Raw genomic sequence first — 26,167 nt, forward strand, 5'->3', positions numbered from 1 at the left:
AAATCAGTGAGTCCACATACCTTTATTCTGATTAGCCAATTTTCGCGTTGTTGGGTGTGCAAATCAACGCCGAGTGTACATCGGCGCGGCGGCGGGAGGAGAGGGAGCAGCAATTGTTGACTCTCTTTGCTGCAGGCTGTTTGCCGTTCTTTTTTTATGCATCCACTGGGCAAGGACTAATTACTGCTCCAGATAAAATTTAATATGGAAACTATATAAATATATTTACGCCACGTTTTCAGTATCGTGCTCATGCTAGCGCGTAACTGCTTCAAACAAAATTGTGATTTAAGACCTCCACGACATTAAACGCAACGTGAGATCTTTGGGTCTTTTCACCGTATCTAACATGTGGATATAGTTACATATCGTTAGGGAATTGAAGAAATGGATAACCTACTTGTTTTATTGTTACAAGTGTTATTCTTCAAGATTTGACATCAAATGCAAAGTAGGATTTGCGTAGACCAGGCATGTCAGAAATCAGACTCTTGGCGCAATTCACACAGAGAAGACGTGGCTCGGACATGGGGCGGAGACATGATGACTTTTCGAGTCTCTCCCATGTAAACAAAATAATGTATCAATGCACACAGAGAGAGCGGGATGGGGGCACGCCACTTCGAAGTCAGAGCTTCGCCTCTTTCGAGTCACGAATGGCCCTTCAAAGCGACACGTGGCGTCTGATTGTAAAAGAAAATTCGCTACGATTTTGAATTTGAAATTCAATTTGCGAAGAGATGTTGTAATATGGTATATTTAATTTTTTTTATTTTAGTAGGTTATTTTACGACGCTTTATTAACATCTTATGTTATTTAGCGTCTGAATGAGATGAAGGTGATAATACTGGTGAAATGAGTCCAGGGTCCAGCACCGAAAGTTACCCAGCATTTGCTCATATTGGGTTGAGGGAAAACTCCGGAAAAAACCTCAACCAGGTAAATTGCACCGACCGGAATCGAACCCGGGCCACTTGGTTTCGCACCCAGAAGCGCTAACCGTTAATATGGTATAGAAACATTGGTGGGACATTATATAAAAATTCTGGAAAAGGTCGGGATACATGTTCAATTCTTTCATCACAGCTTCTACTCCAAAATATCTGAGAACTCGCTTTGAATGTCTTACAATTTTGCGAAATCAACATCAGACTTTATTATCTATTCCTGGTCACCGTACCTCTTTCTATTCATCCTCTTTCACCGTGTCAGTTTGTCTCCTATGGAACTCCTTACCTCGTCATGTCAGGGATTGCCGAACAGTTAATCAGTTTAAATTAAGAATTAAAATTACATACGTTTACATGGACTTGATTTGTGAGTGTAAGCCGAATTTAATAGGTTATTCTATGTGTTTGTATAAATTGTCATTTACGCCTATTATAAAGTGACAATAGGATATAAATTGTAAATAATTATGTATCATGTTTCGTCAATATTTTTTTAAACAGTATGTAAGCTCCTTAATTTGCATGATAACGATTTTATATTTAAATATTACTACGTTTTATTGTTTCAATGTAGGGGAAGACTGCCTAAGAGTACTCACTTCCTAAGAGTACGCATTGAGGTTCACATTTTATCCAGTAGATTGCAGGAGCTACGAAGCACAGGGGATGCGAGTCGCAGGCTAACCAATGCACCAGCAAGCGTCAGTAGAGATTTTGTTGCTGTGATAGAAGGTACGCTATTTTTTTTTTTGTGTGACAAATATGCCATTATTATATTTCACTTAAAGAGACAGATCAATATTTGCATGTAATTGTTAATTTTTGAATATATAAGTGTCATATACTCTGTGTATGAGTATAAACTATTTGTTCAGAGGTGCATATATTTAATTACTATAGTCGTTTTGATTCAACAGTGTTTTAAGTGGAAGGTAGTGCGATGTCCCAAGAGTACGCAGTTGTTTTCGTAAGTGCGTACTCTTGGGACGCTTTAAATAATCTTGTGTTTATAAAGGAGTTTCTTCGTTTTTAGGCATTATGTCATCTAATTATCAACGAAAAACGGATAGGCAGTTGTTCACTCGTGAACAACTTATGACAGCTCAAGAAAGAATTGCTTCAGGCAGTAGTGTGAGAGCTGCAGCCAAATTTGTGGGTGTACATGAAGCAACGCTGCGGAAGAGACTAAAAGCAGTGAGTTGACTTGTGTATGTCTGTTAATTAACAACAATATTAATAAAATTATTACTCTTAATATTAGTATAGTAATGACAGGCTTAGGTAACAAATTATTCATAATTTCAGGGGACAGTACCATCTTCACTGGGCAGATTTAAGTCAACATTTTCCAAGGAAGAAGAGGAAGCCCTTGTAGCGCGCATAAAGACTTTAGATAGCAAATTCTATGGAATAACACGAAAACAATTGATGACTGTTGTTTTCCAGTACGCTACGCAAAATAAAATTGCCCATCCATTTAATAAAAATAAGAAAATGGCTGGTGAGAAATGGGTCAGAAACTTCTGTAAGAGGCACTCATTAACATTACGACAACCAGAGAAGTGTTCATTGGGAAGAGCCATTGGGTTTAATCCAGTTCAGTTCGACAGATTTCACGAAAATCTGAAAAAGGTGTTCGACGAAAACCCTGCCCTTTCAGCCAGTGACATTTTCAACATGGATGAGACAAGTGTGCCAACTGTTCCAAATAAACTCCCAAAGATTATTTCTCCTAGAGGAAAACGAGTAGTGTCTAAAGTTGTCTCTCAAGAACGTGGGGTGTCTGTAACTGCAGTATGCTGTGTGAGTGCAGCAGGGTATTATGTTCCACCTGCTCTTATATTTCCAAGAAAGAGATACAAGCCCGAATTTTGTGACAGAACACCACCAGATACTTTGGGAATGGTATCTGATTCGGGCTTTATAAATTCTGAGCTCTTTATGACCTGGCTAGAGCATTTCAGAAAACATGTGGTTCCATCCCAGCAGAAAAAGAAGTTGTTGATATTGGACAACCATATATCTCACTGTAGCTTGGCTGCAATTGAATATTGTCGGGAGAAAGGCATAATTTTGTTGTCTTTGCCACCACATGCTAGCCATAAATTGCAGCCACTCGACGTGTCTTTCTTTGGGCCATTGAAGAAGTCACTGTCCGAGGAATGTGACCGGTGGGTTACGAATCACCCAGGTCGTCCTATAACAATCTACCAAGTGGGTGAGATTTTTGAAAAAGCCTACTCTAAAACTGCTTCAATTCAGATAGCAGTCAAGTCATTCCAAGTTACGGGGATTTTCCCTCAAGATCCCTCAGCTTTTAAAGATGATGACTTCATGCCTTCATCAGTGACTGACAGAGAGGTACAGGAGCCTTCTGAAGAAGTCAACTTGGAAAATGAGGCGGGGCCATCAAGTGTTGGGCAGAATAATGAGGAATCTCCGCTTCAAACTGCAAATAATCTGGGGGAAGGGAAAAATCATCCAAGTGGATCTAATGTGTCACCAAAAGACCTCCTTCCCAGCCCAAAGGGACGCAGAGAGAAGAAGAGGGGCAATAGGTCGAAATCTTCAGCCATTATGACTTCCTCCCCATTCAAGAAGTCTCTTGAGGATTGTGCTACTGTAAGCAAAAGACCAAAGAGGAAGGCAGCGAAGAAGCTGAGTTTCCCTACAGAAGACGAAAATGATGAAATGGAGGACATTGACGACGACGATGATGACGACCCAGCCTGCATTTACTGCAATAGTCTATATTCTGGATCAAAATATAGAGAAAATTGGATTCAATGTCAGAAATGTCGACTCTGGGCCCATACCGAATGTGCTGGAATCAACCGTCGAGCAAAAACTTATGTATGTGAACTGTGTAAGTAAAAGCATTTGTGTGGAATCATAAATAAATATTAATTTCACACTTACAATCAATGTTTTCACTCTTAATAGAAAATGCGTACTCTTGGGCAAGTCAAGTGCGTACTCTTAGGACGACGTTTGCCCAAGAGTACGCATTTTCAACATTTTAGTAAAACCAACCTAGAATGGAGAGGTGTGTTGCAATTGAAAAATTGATTCGTTACTCCTGGCCTAATAAGACAAGGAACAGATTACATACATTTTGCTGCTAAAACGTGTATTTTGGTTCACAAAATCTAATGATAAATCGAAAGTGCGTACTCTTAGGCAGTCTTACCCTATACTGTATTTCACTTCTGGTAGTGTGCAAGAGAAGGTCTCATGGCCTTAACTCTATCAGAATAAAAAAATAAATAAACGCATGCATAAATAAGTGCATAAATAAATGCATAAATGAATGAATAAGTAAATACATGCATACATAAATAAATAAATAAACATGCATAAATAAATAAGTGAAACAAATAAAAATAATTTTTTGGATTACTTTACGACTCTGTATCGACATCTCAGGTTATTTAGCGTCTGAATGATATGAAGGTAATAATGCCTGTGAAATGAGTCCGAGGTCCAGCACCAAAAATTACCCAACATTTGCTCGTATTGGGTTGAGGGAAAACCCCGGAAAAAAACTCAACCAGGTAATTTGCCCCGACCGGGATTCGAACCCAGGCCAAATAAAATAAATTAAATAAATAATATATGACATACATTTTTCCTTTTTTCAACCACTAAGAGTGCACACAAAATCTTATCTGTTTTTTTTTTTTTTATATTACCAATTTGTATGAGAGCCAAGGCATCCTCATCGTCTGAAAAAGACATTACGAAAGCTGTGCGACGCGCAAGTGTCGCAAGGGTTTTTGACTCTTCAGTATGCTTCGCTCACGTCATGTCTCCGCCCGACGTCCGAGCCATGTCCTGTCTGCGTCTTCTCTGTGTGAATTGCGCCTAAATGTGCAGTTATGTGCGCGGATCGTCGATCTGTGCAGGTTGCATCAATCAAGCGTTGCTCTTACCCGTTCTTAGCTGGAGGAGTGTACAATAATCTATTCTGCGTTTCTAGGGTTGGATTAAATAGACATTTGGACATTATAAACATAGTTAGCAGAACGAAAAAAACACAGTTATTATCAGTGTCTATATTTGACGATTGTAATAGAAGAAACTTTAGGCTTACTCAGTTATACTTCACAAAGTATCTAGTGGTTTGTAAAGTATAATTTATTAATATGATTTTATACAGTATTTGAAGAAAAAAAAAATGCAGTAATTTCGAAACAACAAGAAACGAACAAGTATTTCATTTTACGTAATAGGTACTAATTATTTTAAAGTAATAGATCCTACTCTTTCATTGTTCGCCAAGCATTATTATTATTGACTGTGACCATTGGTGCACAAATATTGAAGAAAATATTATACTCCCAATTAATTACATGCAGTAGGACATTGTGAAGTTTTTACACTGAAATCATTTCTTTGCTGTATGTCAATATAAATTAATATTAATATTAATAAATATAAATTAAGCTTAGAATTTAAATTCACATATAGTTTATTTGAAAACATTGAGAACAAGTATCGAAAAGTTGGGAGCGTTACTTAAAGAAATTAAAAGTGTAGTTCACAAACTGTGAAGCGACGATATTCTCTTTATGTCAGATTTAAAGATTTATTAATATAATTATATTGAATTTATATTGTGACGTGAGATGGAAAATTTGCCATTATATATTTTTCCAGAAAATTGTTCCGCCTTGCAAATAGTTGTTTTCTTCTCTCCTTACAACCTCAAGAGCCTCACATGTATTCCTCACTATATTCTCATCACTTACCAGTTTATGAAATGAAAGTCTAAGTCGTCTAACCTTTGATGGCTGTGTTAGTACAGACTCCAAAACAACGCCATTGTCAAGTTCGTTTTGCCGTGAGAGTACTGATTAAGAAATAAGCGCTGTCAATATCATATTTTGAGAACTTTACTAATCTGATCTAAATTGTCACCTCACAACACTATTACCTCGACATAGGCTGATGAAAGCCTTTCATTTTAAAATAATTATTATTGTTGTTGGCTGAGGAAAACATTGTAATAATTATGTTACATGATTCGTAATTTCTCTTCTCCGTTATCTGTGAACTCCTCACTTTATTTATCATAACTCATTCACAGACAGCCAAATCGGCACTCGTACTGAAACTGTGTTACTGAAACAAAATCTGCTGCAGGTATTGTATAGCCCTAGCGCGTTCCCCTCCAAGGCGATTCACTCCCTCCAGGTAGAGGAATAGAGAGTGCACATCGCACAGAGACAGTTGCACAATGTGCGCGACTGCACAATGTGCAGGGTTTTGACATGCCTGGCGTAGACTATAGTATTATACTGGGTGTTCAGTTCAAAATGTGTCATGGCTCGCTGTATGTCGTCATGTGGCTAGCCGATGAGCCTAGACAATTCAATCTTCCTACACTTCCGCAGAGATGTATAACCTATGAGGCAGAGAAGTTGCCTAGCGAGTACGGCGTTCATTCTGAAGAATACGTGCCGATACGTACGGTAACGCCTGTAGTGGCAGGAATGTGAACTGTTTTGAAATACGTACTATTGGGATATGGGGAGAGGGTTAAGACGATTACTTACGTATTTGTTGACCTTAACTTCGACGGTCAACATGGACACGGAGCATTTGATTTGTGTTGTGGAATGTTACCGTACGCAACCGATGATAACGAATACCCTGCGTACGACTTGCCGGCGCAAAACACAGTTCGAAAGAGGTTATGGTAGCACACAGACCGTACAGACCGCCATCTGTTGCTACGACGTTCAAGCTATACCGTACACGTTCTCAAGTTCATATTGAAGAACGCCTTAAATAATAGGCAACTTCTCTAGCATATAAGCTGAAACTCGCTTCAAATCGGTGACCCAACAACAGTGACGTCATGACACACTTTGAAATGAACACCCAGTATAGGCTAGGTCTTTCGTGACTCTGAGTCGAACGTAGAATTTTACATTCTTTATCTTTACTCTTTTGAATTCTGCGCACCTCATCACGTTAACTCTGCCAGCTAAAATAAATTATTTTTATTATTATTATTATTATTATTATTATTATTATTATTATTATTATTATTATTATTATTATTATTATTATTATTATTATATCTTTCGTCTCGTTTCTCTTATCTATACTCCAACTACAATATCAATACCAGATCACTTATCTGTGGCACGCTAAGTATACCCCTTCATAGAACATATTGTTACTCCTCATCTTTTACAATCTCCGCTTCACGACAATGGAATTCCTTGTCACAGAGTATTAGGGGCTGCAAGACAATAAATACTTCTAAAATAGCTAAAGGCCTCCCCACACCGACGCGAAATATTCGCACCGGTGGCGAATGTTTCGCTTCGCAAAGTTACCACTGCCTCAGTGTACATTGCGGTATATGGGTGTGCCCACACCAACGCGAAAGTATCGCCGGACGTCTGCGAATCTGCAGCGTTGAAATTTAGATTCGCCGCCTGCGCGGTTTTTTTCGCTGCCGCCGCGAATTTTTTTAGTATTCTATGAGAAATTGTAAGGAAACATCGGCTTTATACGATTTATTCTAGAGGATTACAAGTAAGTAAGGAAAAAGGGTAATATGAGATGCAATCCAAATGGAATTAAATGAAAGTGGTAAGTTATTCACATCTTTAACATATCTTAAGAGAAAAATTCTAGCCTACATACGGCCTGTCTATAAGGAATGATTTCATATTCGCATCTTTGTTGACTTTTATCAGTCCTTCAGAATATCATAGCATTGCTTAGTACAGAAATATATTTCTAGAGAACCTACCTATATGAACTTTGCGTCATTTAGCATCTTACTAAGGTTTAATAGTTCAAAGTTAATAATTTTCTTAGTTTAGGAAAGGTTTCATTCTTAAAAGCAAACATATAAGCCTATATTTAATAGCAATTTTTTGTCAAAACTAATCTCATTCATGTTTTATTCGTATGAAATACTCAAGGAACTTTTGTATTAGCTAGTACAGAAGAGTTGTTTCAATAAACATAAATAGGCCTATTAACTGTTTTCATTAAACCTTACGGATTCGCGCTGTATCTCCTAACGTTAGTACTCGCGTTTGGTGTCACTACAGCTCAATCAATAATAATCAATGTTCTGGACTTAAGATAATATTTTAATTTTATTATGCGATATTTGTCTACATAATGTTAAAATAACCGGCTTGCAATTAATTTTTAAATATTAAATACAATATTATAGGATTGTTGTTTAGTCAATTTTCCGAAGAAAAGTCTGAACCACAAATGATACCAAGAAAGCACCATTTATGAGGCAACTAGGCCAGGAGATAATGAAGTAGGGTGGCCAGTTCCTTTCCCCCTCCATTTCACACATCGCCGAAAAAATTAGCAAAAATCTACTCCTAGCAGATATTGCTTCACACTTACACTTCCACATAAACAGGATAATTTTATTAATTATACGCGAATATCACTTCTTGTGGGACAAACCCCTCCCAAATTTTAGACTTGTCATCATCTCTTGTCTTCCTTCTCTTGAAGGACGCATTATAACAGAATCAAAGAAAAGTTAGAAAAGACGAGACGAAGTAGAGTCTCTTCTGTTTTCGAGATTTTGTTACGCACTTAACACACGTGTATTGTAAATTATTTTTGCACGATCATATATTTAGAACTGCAAATACTATATGAATGTTATGATACTTTCTGCGTTGAGAGCGCATTTTAGTGAATGTGGCCATTATACATTCAAGGGAGTATTAGTTTGCTAAAAAGTTTAATAAAAATCAGTATGGTTTCTTTTTGTATCTAATGATGAAAAAAAAAACAAGAAAAATATGTTATTGAGGGGGTTTAGACATATTATATTACATTATAATAGAAACGAGGACAATTAAAGTATAATAATTGTTTCCAAATGTGAATGTATTGATTTCACGCACTAAAATGATTTATATCGTGTTAGGAGTTTGTTGAACGTACTCTCATCAATTCCTAGAAAATTGCTAAATGACCGAGAATCTTCCAATGTCATCTCTCTGAGTAGGAATAAAATATATATTACCAATAAAGGATCTTTTATTTCATTTCACTATTTTCAATTATTTATATGTCCTGGGATGGTAATTCATGTTATGAGGGATTCTCTGAATATTCGTTTCATAGGTAATTTATCTTTTTAGATATCTTTAACTTCTTGTTTCTGATGCACTTTTGTATTTTTCTACGTGGACTCCAATTTCTCACCCACACTTCTTTCTTTTTTCTGTGTGTTCTCTCCTCCAGAGCTCTAAGTTCTTTGACAAAGTTTACAACCGCAAGCACAACATCTAAGGCTAAATATTAGGTATCATCGTTCGCCATTTTGATTCTTTTCTTTTAATAATTTAATTAAATGTATTCTAATACTTCAGTTACATTTATTTTAATATTGTAACCACATTTATTTTAATATTGTGATTACATTTATTTTTAATTGCATTAAATATATTTTAATTACATGTATTTTAATATTTATTATTACATTTCAAAACACATACGAATAATTAAAACAATTTAAGCGACGGAAGTATTTTGTAAGCGGATTTGAAATCAGAGCAAAGATTTCTGTATTAGCAGACAAGAGGTTGTCTTGAGTTCTTCGCCAAGTAAAAAATAAGTTACTCTTTTCTTTAACTCGCCATAACTTGAAAACCAGTAAAGATTTTGAATAGCGGCAACTTTTAAAAGTAATTTTCATTCTTTCTCAACATTTCATTCGCTTTGACCCCCCATCTAACGTGAAAAATAAAAAAGTTTACCTCTAACCACTTCTGAAGGTCTAAATGTCTATTTTGAACAGATTACTTCCAAATTAGTATCTTTTTTTTCCCCCCGTGTTTTAAAAACAATTTTGATTTCAAAATTTGTTCCATGCTTTCCTCAGACATTGACCTGTCAATCATAAAAATAACAGTGCCATTGATTGACTATCATAGGAGCTATGACATGATATTCCTCTGCATACGCGAAATTTGGTCTCCGTCAGCTCTGCGAATATTTCGAATTTGGTCTCCGTCAGCGCTGCGAATATTTCGCGTCGGTGTGGGGTAACGTGCGAATTTCGTTGCCGCTGTATACGCGAAATATTCGTCGCCGCCACGGCTGCGAATATTTCGCGTTGGTGTGGGGAGGCCTTAAAGGATAACTTCCTTAGCAATTCATTCTAATTAAATTGACTTTAACGGTCACAGACTACATGGTAACTTTGTTCTTTAGACATGCATCCTAATAACGCTGTATTTTCACAATAAATTGTTCTCATTAAAATTTCTTATATTAAAATTCTGTATATATTAATTTAATTTAACTCTACAGTTTTGTATGTCATTGTTTAATTAATAGTTCATAGTATTTTACTATTTAGTATACACAACTAATTCAATTTTATTGTGATCTTTGTAACTTGTACTTACCTCTGCCAGCTAAAATAAATTATTATTATTATTATTATTATTATTATTATTATTATTATTATTATTATTATTATTATTATTATTATTATTACAAAGTGTAAAGACATTGAGTTTTTTTATTTTAAAGAATGATCGGGGACGACCTTCTCCGTATCTTCGTCCTAGATTTATGTTCTATTTATCTATCTATCTATCTATCTATCTATCTATCTATCTATCTATCTATCTATCTATCTATCTATCTATCTATCTATCTATCTATCTATCTATCTATCTATCTATTTATTTATTTATTTATTTATTCACTTATTAGACCTCCTCGCATATAATACCCGTACTCCTTCACTTTAAGAGCGAAATGTAAAATAAATGTGGGTGGGAGGCTGGGTGAGTGAGTGAGTGAGTGAGTGAGTGAGTGAGTGAGTGAGTGAGTGAGTGAGTGAGTGAGTGAGTGAGTGAGTGAGTGAGTGAGTGAGTGAGTGAGTGAGTGAGTGAGTGAGTGAGTGAGTGAGTGAGTGAGTGAGTGAGTGAGTGAGTGAGTGAGTGAGTGAGTGAGTGTATTTATTTATACGTAATAAATGGAAAGTTAAGATCAATTAAACCAAAATTCACACGTTGCATTCACACTGCGAAGAAGTTCCTATCCACCTATACAAATTAACAATCAAATTATACCTCAAACTGAAGATGTGAAATATTTAGGAATGCATCTAGATCGCTAAGTTGGAATAGACATATCTGGACTAAAGGAAAACAACTAAATCTTAAATTCAGCAAATTAGACTGGTTAATCGGACTAAATCACAACTATCAGCAGCAAGTAATTTAACCCTCTGCAAATCCATTCTAAAACTTGTTTGGACATAATTGTGGAATTCAGCTTTAAGGTATAGGCTACTGCAATGGAGCGATTTCAATCAAAGACACTACGAACAACCTTGGTACATCAACAGCAGATACATCTACCATGACTTTCATATCCGAACAGTCAAACAAGAAATAGAAAATTAGTGTCTCGCCTATCAGAAACATTTAAACAACCATCCAAATTCATTAGCACTGAATTTATTGGACAACAGTACCCTTCACCTAAACAGACTTAACAGACATGCTGTTTTAAATTTAATCTACAGATTCAAGTAGGCCTACACATGATCCTTCGTACGAGTCTTGTACAGTCATCCGTAATATGACTATGAACACTTTAAATTTTAAAAGATACAAAAATCACATTCTATGGTAGCCTACTGCAACTTTACAACACTACTTCGAGTGATTTTTCTAGTCACAAACTCGCTAGAATGTGTCGGAGACCGATGTAGGTCTGGCTGGCTCTCATGACAAAAGTCATGAAAGTAACCAAACTGTCGAACAAATAGGAAGCAATCAGCAAATCCTTGAATGTTGCCGTGCACTGCATTGACAAATTAGAAGCTGCAGGTGATTACTCGCGAGTCGACCTGAGCTAGGAGGCGGTAATGGCTGTCATTTGTCGCGTCAGAGCGATTCGTCCGGAGCTGCTGCTCGGCGGCTTGTTGACGTATACAGCCGTACTTACAGCCCTCCGTCCGTGCCGCCCTGATTTCCCAGAAGGCTTACTTCCTTCTCTTAGTCTTCTCTTCTTCACATCTTGAATAGTGACTTCTGCAGTTCAACTTCCGAGTCTTGTATCCTCACACAAGGACTGCAGTTTTTTTAAATCCTTTAGTGATAGGCTACTGTAATGTAAATATAGCCTACTTTTACTTACATGTTCCATTAGAAACAGATTTTGGATTATAAATCAAATACAAAGTAAGAATTTGATTAAATGAATTGATTTTCATGAGAAAAATTCCTATTACTGTCTTTCTGAAACAAATTCGCATATACAATATTTGCATAGGCCTACATACATACATACATTACATACATACATACATACATACATACATACATACATACATACATACATACATACATACATACACACACACATACATACATACATACATACATACATACATACATACATACATACATACATACATACATACATACATACATACATACATACATACATACAGGTCTCGCAAGCAGGGAATATCGACGAAAGGAATGCGAATGAAACAATGCGATGAGGAAGAGTGGGCGACACGTAAGGTCACGAGATAGCTTGAATGACATTCAAAAATACAGTCGGAAGAGAAATGACATCGATAGAATCAGTCTTGCGTTGTGGATAGTTACATTACGACTTTAGTTTGTTCCATTGCATGTGAATACGTGTCTTGTATCGCACTGTATTATTATTTCATTCGTAAACATATGTTGCGCGTTTAATTAGCTTCGAATTTTTCTCTTGCTACGTTCTTTATTTCAACAGCGATGTCCTCATTTGTTCATATTCTTGGAAGAGACAGTACTTCCATCGGTCCGTACCTCTCGCCCCCTTGGCGTGCCTACACACTGTACACACGTCAAAACAGACAGCAACGCCACATTGCTTTTCGGTAATCGTTCCTTGCGCGAGCTATACATACATACATACATACATACTGTCCGTTACTCAGGAGAAGACGAGTGGAAAGAATGTGACCTTCTTGACTATCGCTGTTGATTATTATAAACATCGCTCAGATAAGCATCCCAGTAGCCAGGTTATTACTCGTGCAGGAAACATGAGTAACAATGCGTATGGAAATTAAAGCTAAGTTGAACAGAAGGAGACCTAATGTTTCCGCTTACTGGAGTACAAATATTGCTCGTGTTGTCTTACGTTATCTGTTCACATCCCTTCCTCCTCAGTCCGCTCTCGTCTTCTCCTGAGTCACCGACAGTACATACATACATACATACATACATACATACATACATACATACATACATACATACATACATACATACATACATACATACATACATACATACATACATACATACATACATACATACATAACGAAGAGACTAAGAAGAAGGAGGAAAGGGAGAAAGATTAGAGATTGCTGAGTCTGCAGTAAAGAACCTGTCCTTGGGCAGAAGACTATGAATAAATGGGTAGGCTACTAGTGTCGCCATCAAGATGATTTTTACTATCGGTTATAGGCCTACATATCATATGACTTGAAATTATTCGTATATCTGACGGGGTAAGTCACGTTAAAAAATGCTACATCAACGCAATTATTGCTTTGAATTCATTAATTCATTCATAGTTTTTCTACCCAAGAGCAGGTCTTTCACTGCAAATCCAGCATTCTCCAATCATTCCTCTTTTCTGCCTTCAGCTAAGTTTCCGCATTCGATCCATACATCTTAATGTCTATCATCTGATGTCTTCTTCTGTACCGAACGTTTCTCTCGTTCCAGTGCATCCTTTAGTAGACAGTTTTTTCTCAGCCAGTGACCCAGCCAATTCATTTTTCTCTTCGTGATCAGTTTTATCATTATTTTTCCTTCACCCATTCTTTCCAGTACAGCTTCATTTCTTATTCTGTCTGTCCATTTCATACACTCCATCTTTCTCCATATCCACATTTCAAAATTCATGTTTCCGCCGTATACAATGCCACACTGCACACAAAGCACTTTATTAGTCTCTGCCTTAGCTCTTTTTCCGGAGTGTTTTTTTTATTTCTTGACCACAACACTAGAAGAAGGGAGTAGTCAACATGAAGTCTAGATCGTTTTTTTCTACCAAAGAACTAATTACTTTAAAAAAGTGAATAAAAATAATAATTACTGAAGAATGTATAAATATTTGAATGGTTAACAAATAATAATCAAATTTTGTCACTAAATCTCAGTTTTCGTTTTTATAACACACCAATAACATCTTCTATACATATACCGCAACTTCTTTTTTTTTTTTTTTTTAACTATAAGAATGTTAACTTAACAGATTTTAACCGTTTTCGTTAAGGTTATTCAGAAACTGCACATGTCATAAGTTATGTTATAAATAACTGCATGAAAGTTTTAATAAATGTTACTTATAAAATAGGATCCAAGAAAGAAGGTGATGGACCTGGAATTTCTCTGCGCCGGATCTCACAGAATATGGGTTCTGGAAGTTTCACCGCGGAAGATAACACGCTAGGATGACTAACTCTTGATCACAAAAATACGGTACACTTCGGCGCTACAAATTTTTTAGCAATTTTTGGGGGTAAGAAGTCAGGATTCATTTGGTGGAATTGTTTTTGTTTGTAATATAAAACTGTCAGTTTAATTATAATATAAATGAGGAGCTTGGTATCAAAGTTGGACAACTCAACTTTTGCTTTTTTTTACAGGAGAGGCGAAAAACTACATCCTTGGAAGCCGTTATACATATATAGCCTTTTTTTTTTAGAATATTCTCATGAGTCATAGAAACATTTTTTCAGTCTCAAAATGTGATTAAAATTAATATTCAGGTCGCAATTTAAGTTTAAAAAGTGAAGTTATCCATCTCTGACCCCAAGGTTGCGGGTTCGATCCCGGGCCAGGTCGATGGCATTTAAGTGTGCTTAAATGCGACAGGCTCATGTCAGTAGATTTACTGGCATGTAAAAGAACTCCTGCGGGACAAAATTCCGGCACATCCGGCGACGCTGATATAACCTCTGCAGTTGCGAGCGTCGTTAAAATAAAACAAAACATAACATCCATCTCTGAAATTAGTAAGTCATGGAGTTATCTGTTTTTGAAACCAAATGAAGCCATATTTAAAGTGGAGTTGTCTGTTTTGAACCCAAACGAAGCCATATTTAAAGCGAAATTGTCTACTTTTGAATTTAAATCTCTTCTAACTCAGTTTCAAAGCAAATTTACGTAAAACAGTACTTATTCATCCACAAACCGATTATATAAGCAATCAACCATATTGGATTCGCGATGCGTGATGGGAAAAGATGGTACGAATGTGACTTCTCATTGGCTATTGAAGGAATTGTCCTAATTTGAAACTAAACCACAGTGGAGTTGTCTATATTTTGATTCTAAAGCGCATAATTAAGAGCTATTTTCGCTCAGTTCTGTCCGTTTTTGAACCTAAACAATTCTAGAATCGCATTCAAAATATAAAATTCTATGAGAAACAATCGATATCTCGAAATCGCAAAAAATGGTGTATCTAACTTTGATGGCATGCTCCTCAAATATGATTTAGGTCACAATATTGAGTACAATAATGCTTCTTCTAGTTTTAACTTATTGATACTTGTTAACAAGAAGCTTTTGAATATTTGTTTTTCTTCCTATGCAAACTAAAAAAAAAAAAATCTTTACAATCTTACGTGCATACAGTTACATGAAAGATTACTGGATCACTGGTAAAGAATTATATTGATTGGTGCATACCAGACTATCGACATTGTCACTATACAGGGTGTTTCAAAAATACGGGGCATAATTTCAGGTATGTATTTCCCACATGTAGACACTCAAAATAGTTCATTACAACATGTGTCCGGAAATGCTTCATTTCCGAGTTATGGCCTTCACAACATTGAAATTCACCGGAACGTCTTTCTTTCCGCAGGTCGTTGTCATTACAGAAGATGTTCAAAATGTCCACCTCCTGCTTGAATACAGACCTCACATCGATGTCTCATTGACCTGCGAACACGATCCCAAACTCCAGGAGTATTGCGTATGTCCTCAGAACATGCCACAAATTCGATTCCGAAGGGATTCCAAATCAGGCACCGGAGACGAATAAACCAATGATTTTAAATGGCCCCACAAGTAGAAATCGAGAGGGTTTAGATCAGGTGAGCGTGGAGGCCAAGCAATTGGGCCACCTCTACCTATCCATCGATCAGGAAACCTTCGATCCAAGTACCGGCGAGCCGTACGACTGAAGTGTGCAGGAGCGCCATCATGCAAGAAGTGAATGTGTTGACGATTGATCAGTGGAGTGTCTTCTAAAACATGAGGTATGGTTCCGGTGAATTTCAATGTTGTGAAGGCCATAACTCGGAAATAAAGCATTTCCGGACACATGTTGTAATGAACTATTTTGATTGTCTACATGTGGGAAATACATACCTGAAATTATGCCCCGTATTTTTTAAACACTCTGTATATCTAGGCCTAAATACGAGTATATTGGGTGATTATTGTTACGTTATGTTTAAAAATTATTGATCATGATTGATAAAAAAATACGGCAGGATTAGGAGACTAGTACGGGATTCAGGCTCATATCTAGATCATATATTTTTAAAACACATAATTGGACTTCTTACAGGAAGTTTATTGCAGTGGCATTACAGATCACTACACAGTTTTCGCATTATTTAGAAACAACAATCAAAATGTAAACAATCAGGTAACCCTTTCTCCCTCGCATCACCACATCGATTATGAAAAATTGACTTCGAGTATCGAAAAAGAAACTTGGGATCTGTGTACAAATAGGTCTATAGTGGTGATACTCTAGTTCCATTGAGTAATACTGATATCTGTTTTCAGGTTTTTTATAACTAGGTATTTACGTAAATGTAAATACAATAAGTAATAATAATCAAGCGATTTCCTGAAAATTCAAGAAAATAAAACCATGGAGCACACTAAGCATAATAAAAACTATTCGTACGAGAGACAAACTTGCTAGAAAAATTTTTAATGAACCAAACAAACAAGTTTAAACCAATTTTATAAACTTAACTATTAGTCTCTTATTATTAGAATTATGAAAATTAAGCATTACAAATCTAATTTTATATATATGGCCAATCCAAAAAATTCTGATAAACCATAAATGAAGCTACCGATGTTATTATAGATAAAAACCATTCTGTTACGACTTACGGAAATAGTTCATGAAAATGGAAATAGTTTATATTGTAAAAACGACATAGAAAATGAATTCAATAATTATTTCTCGATGATAGGACACAATGTTACTTAAAATGTTAATAGATCGGCTTTCTCTACATCTACGCACAATAATAACAGTACCAATTATGTATCTTCTATCTTTCTTAACCCCATTACTGAAGAGGAAATCATAAAAACAACATTGCTCCACGCATTGATGGAATAAAAAATTATAGTCTATAGCAAAGTCAATTGCTCATATTTTTAATTTGTGTTTTGAACAAGGTGTTTCCTACAGTTTTGAAAATGGCGGTTGATGCACCTACTCATAAATCTGGTACAAAACTTATTTAAATTATTACAGACCTACATCTTTACTTCCTTCGTCTTCTAAAATAATAGAAAAATGCATAAAACAAAGATTACTAAACTATTTACAAAAAATCAAATAATTTGTAACGATTTAGTTTCTAAAATAATATTATTAACAGAAGATGCGCTCATTACTGTTACTGGCAGAGAATAATAGAATTAAACATAGGAAACAGATGTTTAGACATTTTCTTGGATTTGCAGGAAGCTTTTGATACTGTTAATCATAAGATACTCCTAGAAAAATTATATGTAGGCCTAATAGGAATAAGAGCAGTGTTTATAATAATGTATTTCATTCATATTTAAGTAGTAGAACTACGATGTTTGAATATTGATGATTATATTAGTGAAAAAAGATACGTGAATATTGCAGTTCCTCAAGGGACGATTTTAGGACATATTTTATTTTTAATATACGTTAATGATTTATTAAATCCAGATTTGAAAAATAGGCTGAACTCTCACGGACCACAACTTTGCGATTATTTTGCAGTTTTGTGTGATTGTGTTGTCGGAGGAACCGACCACACGCGGACTTCTTTTTTGTGGTCGCTTGAAGTCCATATAGACCACAGACAACCACACCGCAAGCGTAGCTATTTGCCGTCGGCAGTTTAAGAATGCGCCTGTCATTTCCAAGAATACGGTAAAGCTCTGTCGTTTTCAAGGATACGGTGTGGGCGGCAAGTGGTCGGCGTGTTGCACTGAGTTGTGCTCGACCACCGACAGCGACAATTCTGTGGTTCTGTGTGTGATACCGACTACTCATTGCGACAGACGTCAACAATAACTTCAGTTTGTGGTCCGTGTGAGTTACTATCATCTGTTTCCATACTAATTCCTGACCTCCCACTGCACAACCACACACAACTGCAAAATAATCGCGAAGTTGTGCTCCGTGTGAGTTGAAGGAAAGCGGATGTACCGGTACTGTATATTGCAGTGTATGTCTGTGAATAAGTTCTTATGGCTGGTGTAGGCCTATGTAGGTCTAGTATCTTTTGTATCTTTCGACCATTTCAATAAGATTAAAATAATTTAAACATCTATTGTCCCCATTTGTACAATATACGTAATTTTTAATGCGTAAGATTTCCTTAGGTAAATTTGCCTATTTTTAATACCGTATCATCATACTACGTTTCACGATTCTATGTTAAATGATCGTGTTCTAAAAAATTCATCCCTTCCATTCTGAAAGGATAGATAGGGAGTTTTGTAGTTAATGGCAATGGCTGTATTGTATACGCCACATGGCATGACATCTGTGACAAATTTAACGGCCTTCATTAAATTATATATTCATTCCTAGTTTCCTGCCCAAGGGCAGGTTCTTCACAGCAAACCCAGCATAGGATAATTCACTTCCAGTGTTTACCATAATAAATGAGCGCAATGTCTAGTTTTAACCAACTTTATCGGAATAGTTTTGTTAATGTACCAATGCCAAATTTCACGAAGTTTACTAGTGTGATTACACTACTTGTGGAGAGATGTGCAAAGACTTTTATGTATGATTTCTTGACGTGTGCTTGCAAATTAATAATCATATTTCTTTTCCGTAATAACCGGACATCTAGCGGCATATGACAATGACAAAGTGGTTAGAAAAGTGAATAACAGATGGCGAATATCTACGCTATATCTAAGTTCTGCTCCACTAAAGGTATCGAATCGTTTCAACATATTGATTACTCTTGAAAATGTACCCAAAGAATATATTTCCTTTATTTGTCCCTAGATACCGCTAGTGTCGTGAAATCTGTAATTAGCATATGATTTTTTTTCGGCAAAAATGTAAGGTGTACGACAGCCGTCAAGAAGACTTCGCAAAATAAAACTCTGCATTATGGTGTCTATAATAAAAAACCAACTTCTGAAGCACTTATCAAGGTAAATGTATCAGATCTAAACGTTGGTAAAGTGTTTCATCATGATGACAACACTAATCTACTTATGAATATTACACTTTTTTTGTATTTCAAGTGGGGAGGGGTATTGATGTGGAAAGGCGCTCGTACAATTTTCTTAGTGCAGATGCCCTTGTACTAAATACAGAAGTGCCTAACTAATTAATTTTTCGCTATTGCGATTATTGTATTTTAGACCTCTACTCAAACTTGTATTGTTCTGTACACATTGTACCCCTTTATCGCAGTAAAGAAAAATACTAATTTTATTATAAATCTTGACCTAGACTTCAATTAATTAATTTTATCCTTTGGATTTCAATTGACAATTTATTCGTGATAATTGAAGGATTTTTGCCTTGCCACATAACCCAACATGAAGGAGGTTATGAGTCATGCATAATCTTGACATCTACAACACTAATATTTCAGCGACTGCCTTAATAGTTTTTGACAAAATATATAAGTTCATCAATTATTTGCCTCACTACTGCTCATGGCTAAGCAAGTAATATTTTATTTTAGGCCCTAAATGTAACCGTGAAACAATATGCTGTAGAATAGACCATTTGAACGAAACAAAAATTTGCTATTAAATAGGCCTGCCTTTGGCAAAATTAGAACACCAAACTAGATAATAGTGTTTGATTACAATTGAAGTAGGTGCATTATTTGCAGTTTGGTTATTTGGTAATACCGGTACTGTAGTTTCATATGTAGGCCTAATCCATATAGGCCTATCTAAGAGAGATGTCAAAACGAGACATGGGCCACTGCTGTGTTGTTGGATAGGCTGTATGAATTATTAAATAATGAATAGTCTTGTTGGGGATTTATGTAAATGACAATGTGACAATCCAGTTTTTAAATAATTGCATAGGACTACTTAATATAAAGTAGCCTATTAACATTTATCACTATACTACATCGGGTAGTATATTTACTGTATAAAACATGTATTTCTTTCTAATTAGTATATGGGCAGAACCCTCCATTGAAACCAGTTTTTCAGTGGTCAGTACTTTTAGGTCATAGACCTATCCTCTAAACAGTTATCAAATTCAAGTTTCTGTTATCACTGTCACATAAACGTTCACCAAACCATTAGTCTTGCTTAATAAATTCTGTTTTTGTAATATTATCAACGCCGAAACTTACGGCCATAACCAAAATGAAGTTTTCCAGAAAAATCAATGATGCATGAATAGGCGTAGACGTGTTGTGTTTAAACCAAGTTGGATAAATGATGAATTTTAGTTTTTTTTTTTCTAGACCACAGATAAGTTAGTCTATTAAGCTTTCTTAGAAAGTAGATACCGGTAGTGAATTTTCAAATTTAATAATAATAATAATAATAATAATAATAATAATTTATTTATTTATTTACACTGGCACAGTTAAGGCCATAGGGCCTTCTCTTACACTCTACCAGGTGACAAAGTATACAAGGAGTGAAAATTTAACAAAAAATTAAAGAAAAATTTACTAACATATTACAAAAAATAATTACATAATAAAATCGACACTAAACAATATGAAAATAATACTATAATAAAAAAAGGAAAGTAAAATACAGATCTAAAGATTGGAATATAATAAAAGCAACTCAGTTTGTACAGATAGTTAACAGGGAAAAACGTAAGGAAGGATACAACAAATGGAATGTAATAAAATAATTAAAAACAAAAATACGAAATTTAAATAGAATCAACAATAAAAAGAGTACAATAATAGGTGTTTATTTTATAGAATTTAATAGAATTAATAAACATAAACATCACCAACCAGCAGATTTTGAGATTCAGTTCATTCTAGGACCATAACCGGCAGACAGCACTAGGGGTTTCTCTGATCTTTCTAGTGGTTGCTACTGAACTAGATCTTGAGCCAAATGTTTTTTTTTTTACATTAGATATACCGTAATTGAATAACACCTTAAATAAAATTATTAATTTAGTATTTATCGACTAATCAATATTAGTACAACAATGATTAACTTTAATTTTAAAAGACACTCGAAAGAATTGAAGTGAAGGTGAAATTTAATGGATCTGAAATAGCTATTATATTCTGTTCTCACTGTTAAAATGTTTCAGAAACTTAGACATATTCAAACACTTCGTGTCATTCTTCTCGAAGTCCAACATCACCAAATTTGCTTCACGTTGACTTATCATATTGTGTTGTGATCTGTCCATTCTGGTAAGGGCTGAAAAGGTGCTTTCATAGACTGCAGTACTGCAACCAAAAATTCTACATGTAGCCAGAAAATCATAAACTTAAGGAAAAACAGCTTTCATGTCATAATATTTTGTGAACATAAGCTTTCTCTCCCTTAAATTGATCCAAATAAAATTTTGCAATCATCATCTCTTCTTTAGGTGTTAGGGTTATGTTTTTGCCCAATTGTGCTAGACTGTCATAATTTTCTGTCTCTTTCTTTAAGTCTTCTGCTACAGTAATAGCTGAATAAGCTTTTGATTATCGCTGAATCTTCTTTAAGTTTTTCCTAGTGCTGCACATTAAATTATACATATACGAGGTTAAGAAAAATTTTAGGGACTGCTCGCAGCATAGCTAGGGGTTGCTCAGGGCTTGCAACCCCTGGAACACCCCCCCCCCCCCCCCCGGGGCTAGATCATATTTTCTAAGCACATCATTTTAAAATTCTATTTGCTCTTCTAGTTTTGTAATTTTTATTTCTAAATTATTCCATATAGGACTACTACGGCATATATATTGTTTTTAATTCTGAGTATCTTGCTTAACTGGAACTTTTTTTTTTTTTTTCAAAGGTGAAATGTTCCCCTACAAGCCACATAAGGTATTTTAAGTTTTCATAAAATCTAACTTACCAAATGTGTGAGACCAGAATAAGGGATGAAAACATAACATAAACACTTTCTGTTGTGTAACTAGTCAAAATCAATTAAAAATTACTTAATTTTATTTGTAATAGGTTTTTAATAAATAAATTTGATTTAATGTACATTCATTTGCAAACTGATTCACTTGGAGAATCAAATTTAGTCATTATTTCTCTAACAAGTTCTTATTTAATTTATGTTGTTGAAAATATCTTTGCAAGGCATAGTAGAACAATTTATTGGTATCAAAAACATTGTCCTAAATCGAATGCCCTCTTCAATATCGTTTGATAAAATATCCCTTATACAAATGCTTTTGAAGATTGTAATTATAGCCTACTTCAACAAAAACGCACTAATTTCGTAAAATTTGACGTATCATTACCTATATTCTTGAAAATTTTCACCCACTTACTACCAGCATCCAACCGCCATAAAGGCTTAATGCTAGCACACTGGGCTTATAAACTAGGGAACCCAGGTTCAAATGCTGGTCGATCCACTCTCTATTTATAACTTATGTTGAACAAGTTTATGGACAAGGTAACTTATATGGGTTTCCTCAGAGTACTCCAATTCTCCAACATCATCATCATCATCATCATCATCATCATCATCATCGCTGGCCTTCTATGCCCAAGGTTGCAGGTTCGATCCCGGGCCAGGTCGATGGCATTTAAGTGTGCTTAAATGCGACAGGCTCATGTCAGTAGATTTACTGGCATGTAAAAGAACTCCTGCGGGACAAAATTCCGGCACATCCGGCGACGCTGATATAATCTCTGCAGTTGTGAGCGTCGTTAAATAAAACATAACATTAACATCATCATCATCATCATTCATTACGACTGTAGTATGAGTCCACCGCCTGTGGTGCACTCTGGATAGGATGGGTGGTGGTAATTTGGGTAAAGTTTCAATTTATTGAATAAAACTGTACCTAATCTGCAAACACATGCCAATTTAACATATATTATTTATTTTACAATCACCTACCACAAACTGTTAAAAATTTGTGTTGATCACATTGATACTGCCTGGTAAAACAAAACTGTTTCATTGCTTACCAGTCTATGAAATGACCCAACACATTCAAAGCACTAATGTTGGGAAACCAGCTGTGATACAGTATCCAAATTCTTGTGTGTGTACATTACACATGTTTAGAACATGTTTTTAATAAATTTAGTAATATATCAGTTTACAAATGTGGGGTAATTGGGGAATAATTAGAGGTTAATTGCCAACTAACTTAGTTTTTCAATCCAGATCATGTTACATAGACAAATTATGGATTGGTGAAAGACAAATAAATATACGAAGGTTTTTTGTCCGTGATCTTAAAAAGAAGATAATATATGTTTTATTTAATGACGCTCGCAACTGCAGAGGTTATATCAGCGTCGCCGGATGTGCCGGAATTTTGTCCCGCAGGAGTTCTTTTACATGCCAGTAAATCTACTGACATGAGCCTGTCGCATTTAAGCACACTTAAATGCCATCGACCTGGCCCGGGATCGAACCCGCAATCTTGGGCATAGAAGGCCAGCGCTATACCAACTCGCCAACCAGATCGACCTTAAAAAGGAGATATTTTAAATTTACAAAATGAGCCTTATCAATAACTTAAGTATTGATTGACTTTTTATCATGTTAGGCCTAATTAACATTTTAAAATGTATACAGTACTACTTAACCTATACATTTTGTTCTAGGATACATACACTAACCTATTGTTGGGATAATTTGATTTTATAAAGACTTTAAAACTTGTTCAATAATAACATCATATCCAAATTTCCCCATCCATGGGGTAAATTGGGTACTATAGTTAAACTTAGGGTTATACTCTATCCAGTACTTTTGCTTCAGTAAAGTCTCATTTTATAAATCTATGGATCAACAATTGGCTCTCTTCTGACAAAGGAATAATTTTAAAGCCTGTACAAAAGAAACCAAATGACCTGCAAATGTACAAAAACTTGCCCAGACATGTTCAAACATTTTTAACAAGAGCCAGAACAGGTCACATTGTCACACAATTGTACCTACACCAATTTCACATTTCTGATACTCCTACTTGTCTGTGGTGTAATAATCATGATGAAGATCTGGAACACATTTTTCTATACTGTCCAACCATAAACCACAAAAGAAGTAAATTAAAATCATCAGTACCGGTACCAGCTGCAGTATACAGTACCTGGCCACATTATTATATTCACTCACATTTTTACTATACTTTACATATTACTTCCTCATTTGAACTCTGGTTTCCTTTCTGAAGCAGAATTCACATTACATATTTAATTTTTAAACAATATTAAGTAAAATTATAATTATAACAATATTAATTCAAGAAATATTGATAAATAACCAACCACACGTCATTTTTACAGAAATTTCAGTATTTCGTTCGACCTCGTTTGGCTTTAATTACAGCTTCAATTCTCTTTGGCATGCTTACAATACACTTCTGTATTATTTCCTGGAGCCTCTCATTGTGATTCCAAACATGTATCAGCCTTTTAATAAGTGGAACTCTGGTAGTAATAAATTCTTTTGCTATCTCTCTTTTTACGAGTTTCCAGACGTTCTCAATGGGATTCAAGTCCGGTGAGTTTCCTGGCCATGGCAAAAGTGGAATGTTTTTGGAAGCCAGAAACGTTTTGACTCTCCTAGCAGTGTGGCAAGGTGCACCATCTTAAAAATATATTTCTCCCCATTTGGGAACCATTCGTTCAGCTGAGGGATAAGCCTGTTTTCCAATACCTGGATATATTGATCTTGTTTCATTGTTCCCTGAACAATGTAGAGTCGTCCTGAACCTTTGCCTGATATCACAGACCATATCATGACTGATATTGAGTGTTTAACTGTGTTAATCAGGCATCCAGGAGCAAAATTTTCTTCCTTTCATCGCCGAACAAACATTGCTTTGTCCATCAAACACTGAAAGGTTGATTCATAGGAGAAGCAAACCTGTATTTTTAAATACAGTATTTAATACTTAAAGACAAAATTTAGAGTTTATCAGTTTCTTTGACAATTTTCAGGTTTGCTTCTTCTATGAATCAACCTTTCAGTGTTTGATGGACAAAACAATGTTTGTTCGTCGACGAAAGGGAGAAAATTTTGCTCCTGGATGCCTGGTTAACACAGTTAAACACCCAATATCAGTCATGATATGGTCTGTGATATCAGGCAAAGGTTCAGGACGACTCTACATTGTTCAGGGAACAATGAAACAAGATCAATATCCAGGTATTGGAAAACAGGCTTATCCCTCAGCTAAACGAATGGTTCCCAAATGGGGAGAAATATATTTTTAACCAAGATGGTGCACCTTGCCACACTGCTAGGAGAGTCAAAACGTTTCTGGCTTCCAAAAACATTCCACTTTTGCCCTGGCCAGGAAACTCACCGGACTTGAATCCCATTGAGAACGGCTGGAAACTCGTAAAAAGAGAGATAGCAAAAGAATTTATTACTACCAGAGTTCCACTTATTAAAAGGCTGATACATGTTTGGAATCATAATGAGAGGCTCCAGGAAATAATACAGAAGTGTATTGTAAGCATGCCAAAAAGAATTGAAGCTGTAATTAAAGCCAAACGAGGTCGAACGAAATACTGAAATTTCTGTAAAAATGACGTGTGGTTGGTTATTTATCAATATTTCTTGAATTAATATTGTTATAATCATAATTTTACTTAATATTGTTTAAAAATTAAATATGTAATGTGAATTCTGCTTCAGAAAGGAAACCAGAGTTCAAATGAGGAAGTAATATGTAAAGTATAGTAAAAATGTGAGTGATTATAATAATGTGGCCAGGTACTGTATATTGACTACA

The 26,167-nt window shown here is 35.4% G+C and overlaps 2 protein-coding genes across 2 annotated transcripts in view; both read left to right on the forward strand.

The window, feature by feature from the left end:
- The first annotated feature begins 1,989 nt into the window (after positions 1–1,989).
- On the forward strand, positions 1,990–4,041 carry LOC138697071 (uncharacterized). Its single transcript, XM_069822667.1, has 2 exons — positions 1,990–2,145; positions 2,257–4,041. The coding sequence occupies exons 1-2, from the start codon at positions 1,990–1,992 to the stop codon at positions 3,823–3,825; spliced, it is 1,725 nt and encodes a 574-aa protein (XP_069678768.1). The 3' UTR covers positions 3,826–4,041.
- A 15,244-nt stretch (positions 4,042–19,285) lies between these two features.
- The window catches only part of LOC138696786 (bridge-like lipid transfer protein family member 3B), a 100,455-nt gene continuing 93,573 nt past the window's right edge, over positions 19,286–26,167 (forward strand). Inside the window, exon 1 of the mRNA XM_069822191.1 lies at positions 19,286–19,427. Within this exon, the coding sequence (XP_069678292.1) occupies positions 19,384–19,427 (44 nt within the window). The 5' untranslated portion in view covers positions 19,286–19,383. The remainder of the gene's footprint in view (positions 19,428–26,167) is intronic.

Source organism: Periplaneta americana, chromosome 3 (genome assembly GCF_040183065.1).
Source record: "Periplaneta americana isolate PAMFEO1 chromosome 3, P.americana_PAMFEO1_priV1, whole genome shotgun sequence".
Classification (NCBI taxonomy): Eukaryota; Metazoa; Arthropoda; class Insecta; order Blattodea; family Blattidae; genus Periplaneta; species Periplaneta americana.

What these genes read in the sequence shown, in the direction of transcription:
- LOC138697071 (XM_069822667.1), top strand. Translation starts at nt 1,990, where the DNA reads ATGTCATCTAATTATCAACGAAAAACGGATAGGCAGTTGTTCACTCGT. An exon ending in TGCGGAAGAGACTAAAAGCA is followed by an intron (nt 2,146 to 2,256) that starts GTGAGTTGACTT and finishes TCATAATTTCAG; the next exon opens with GGGACAGTACCATCTTCACT.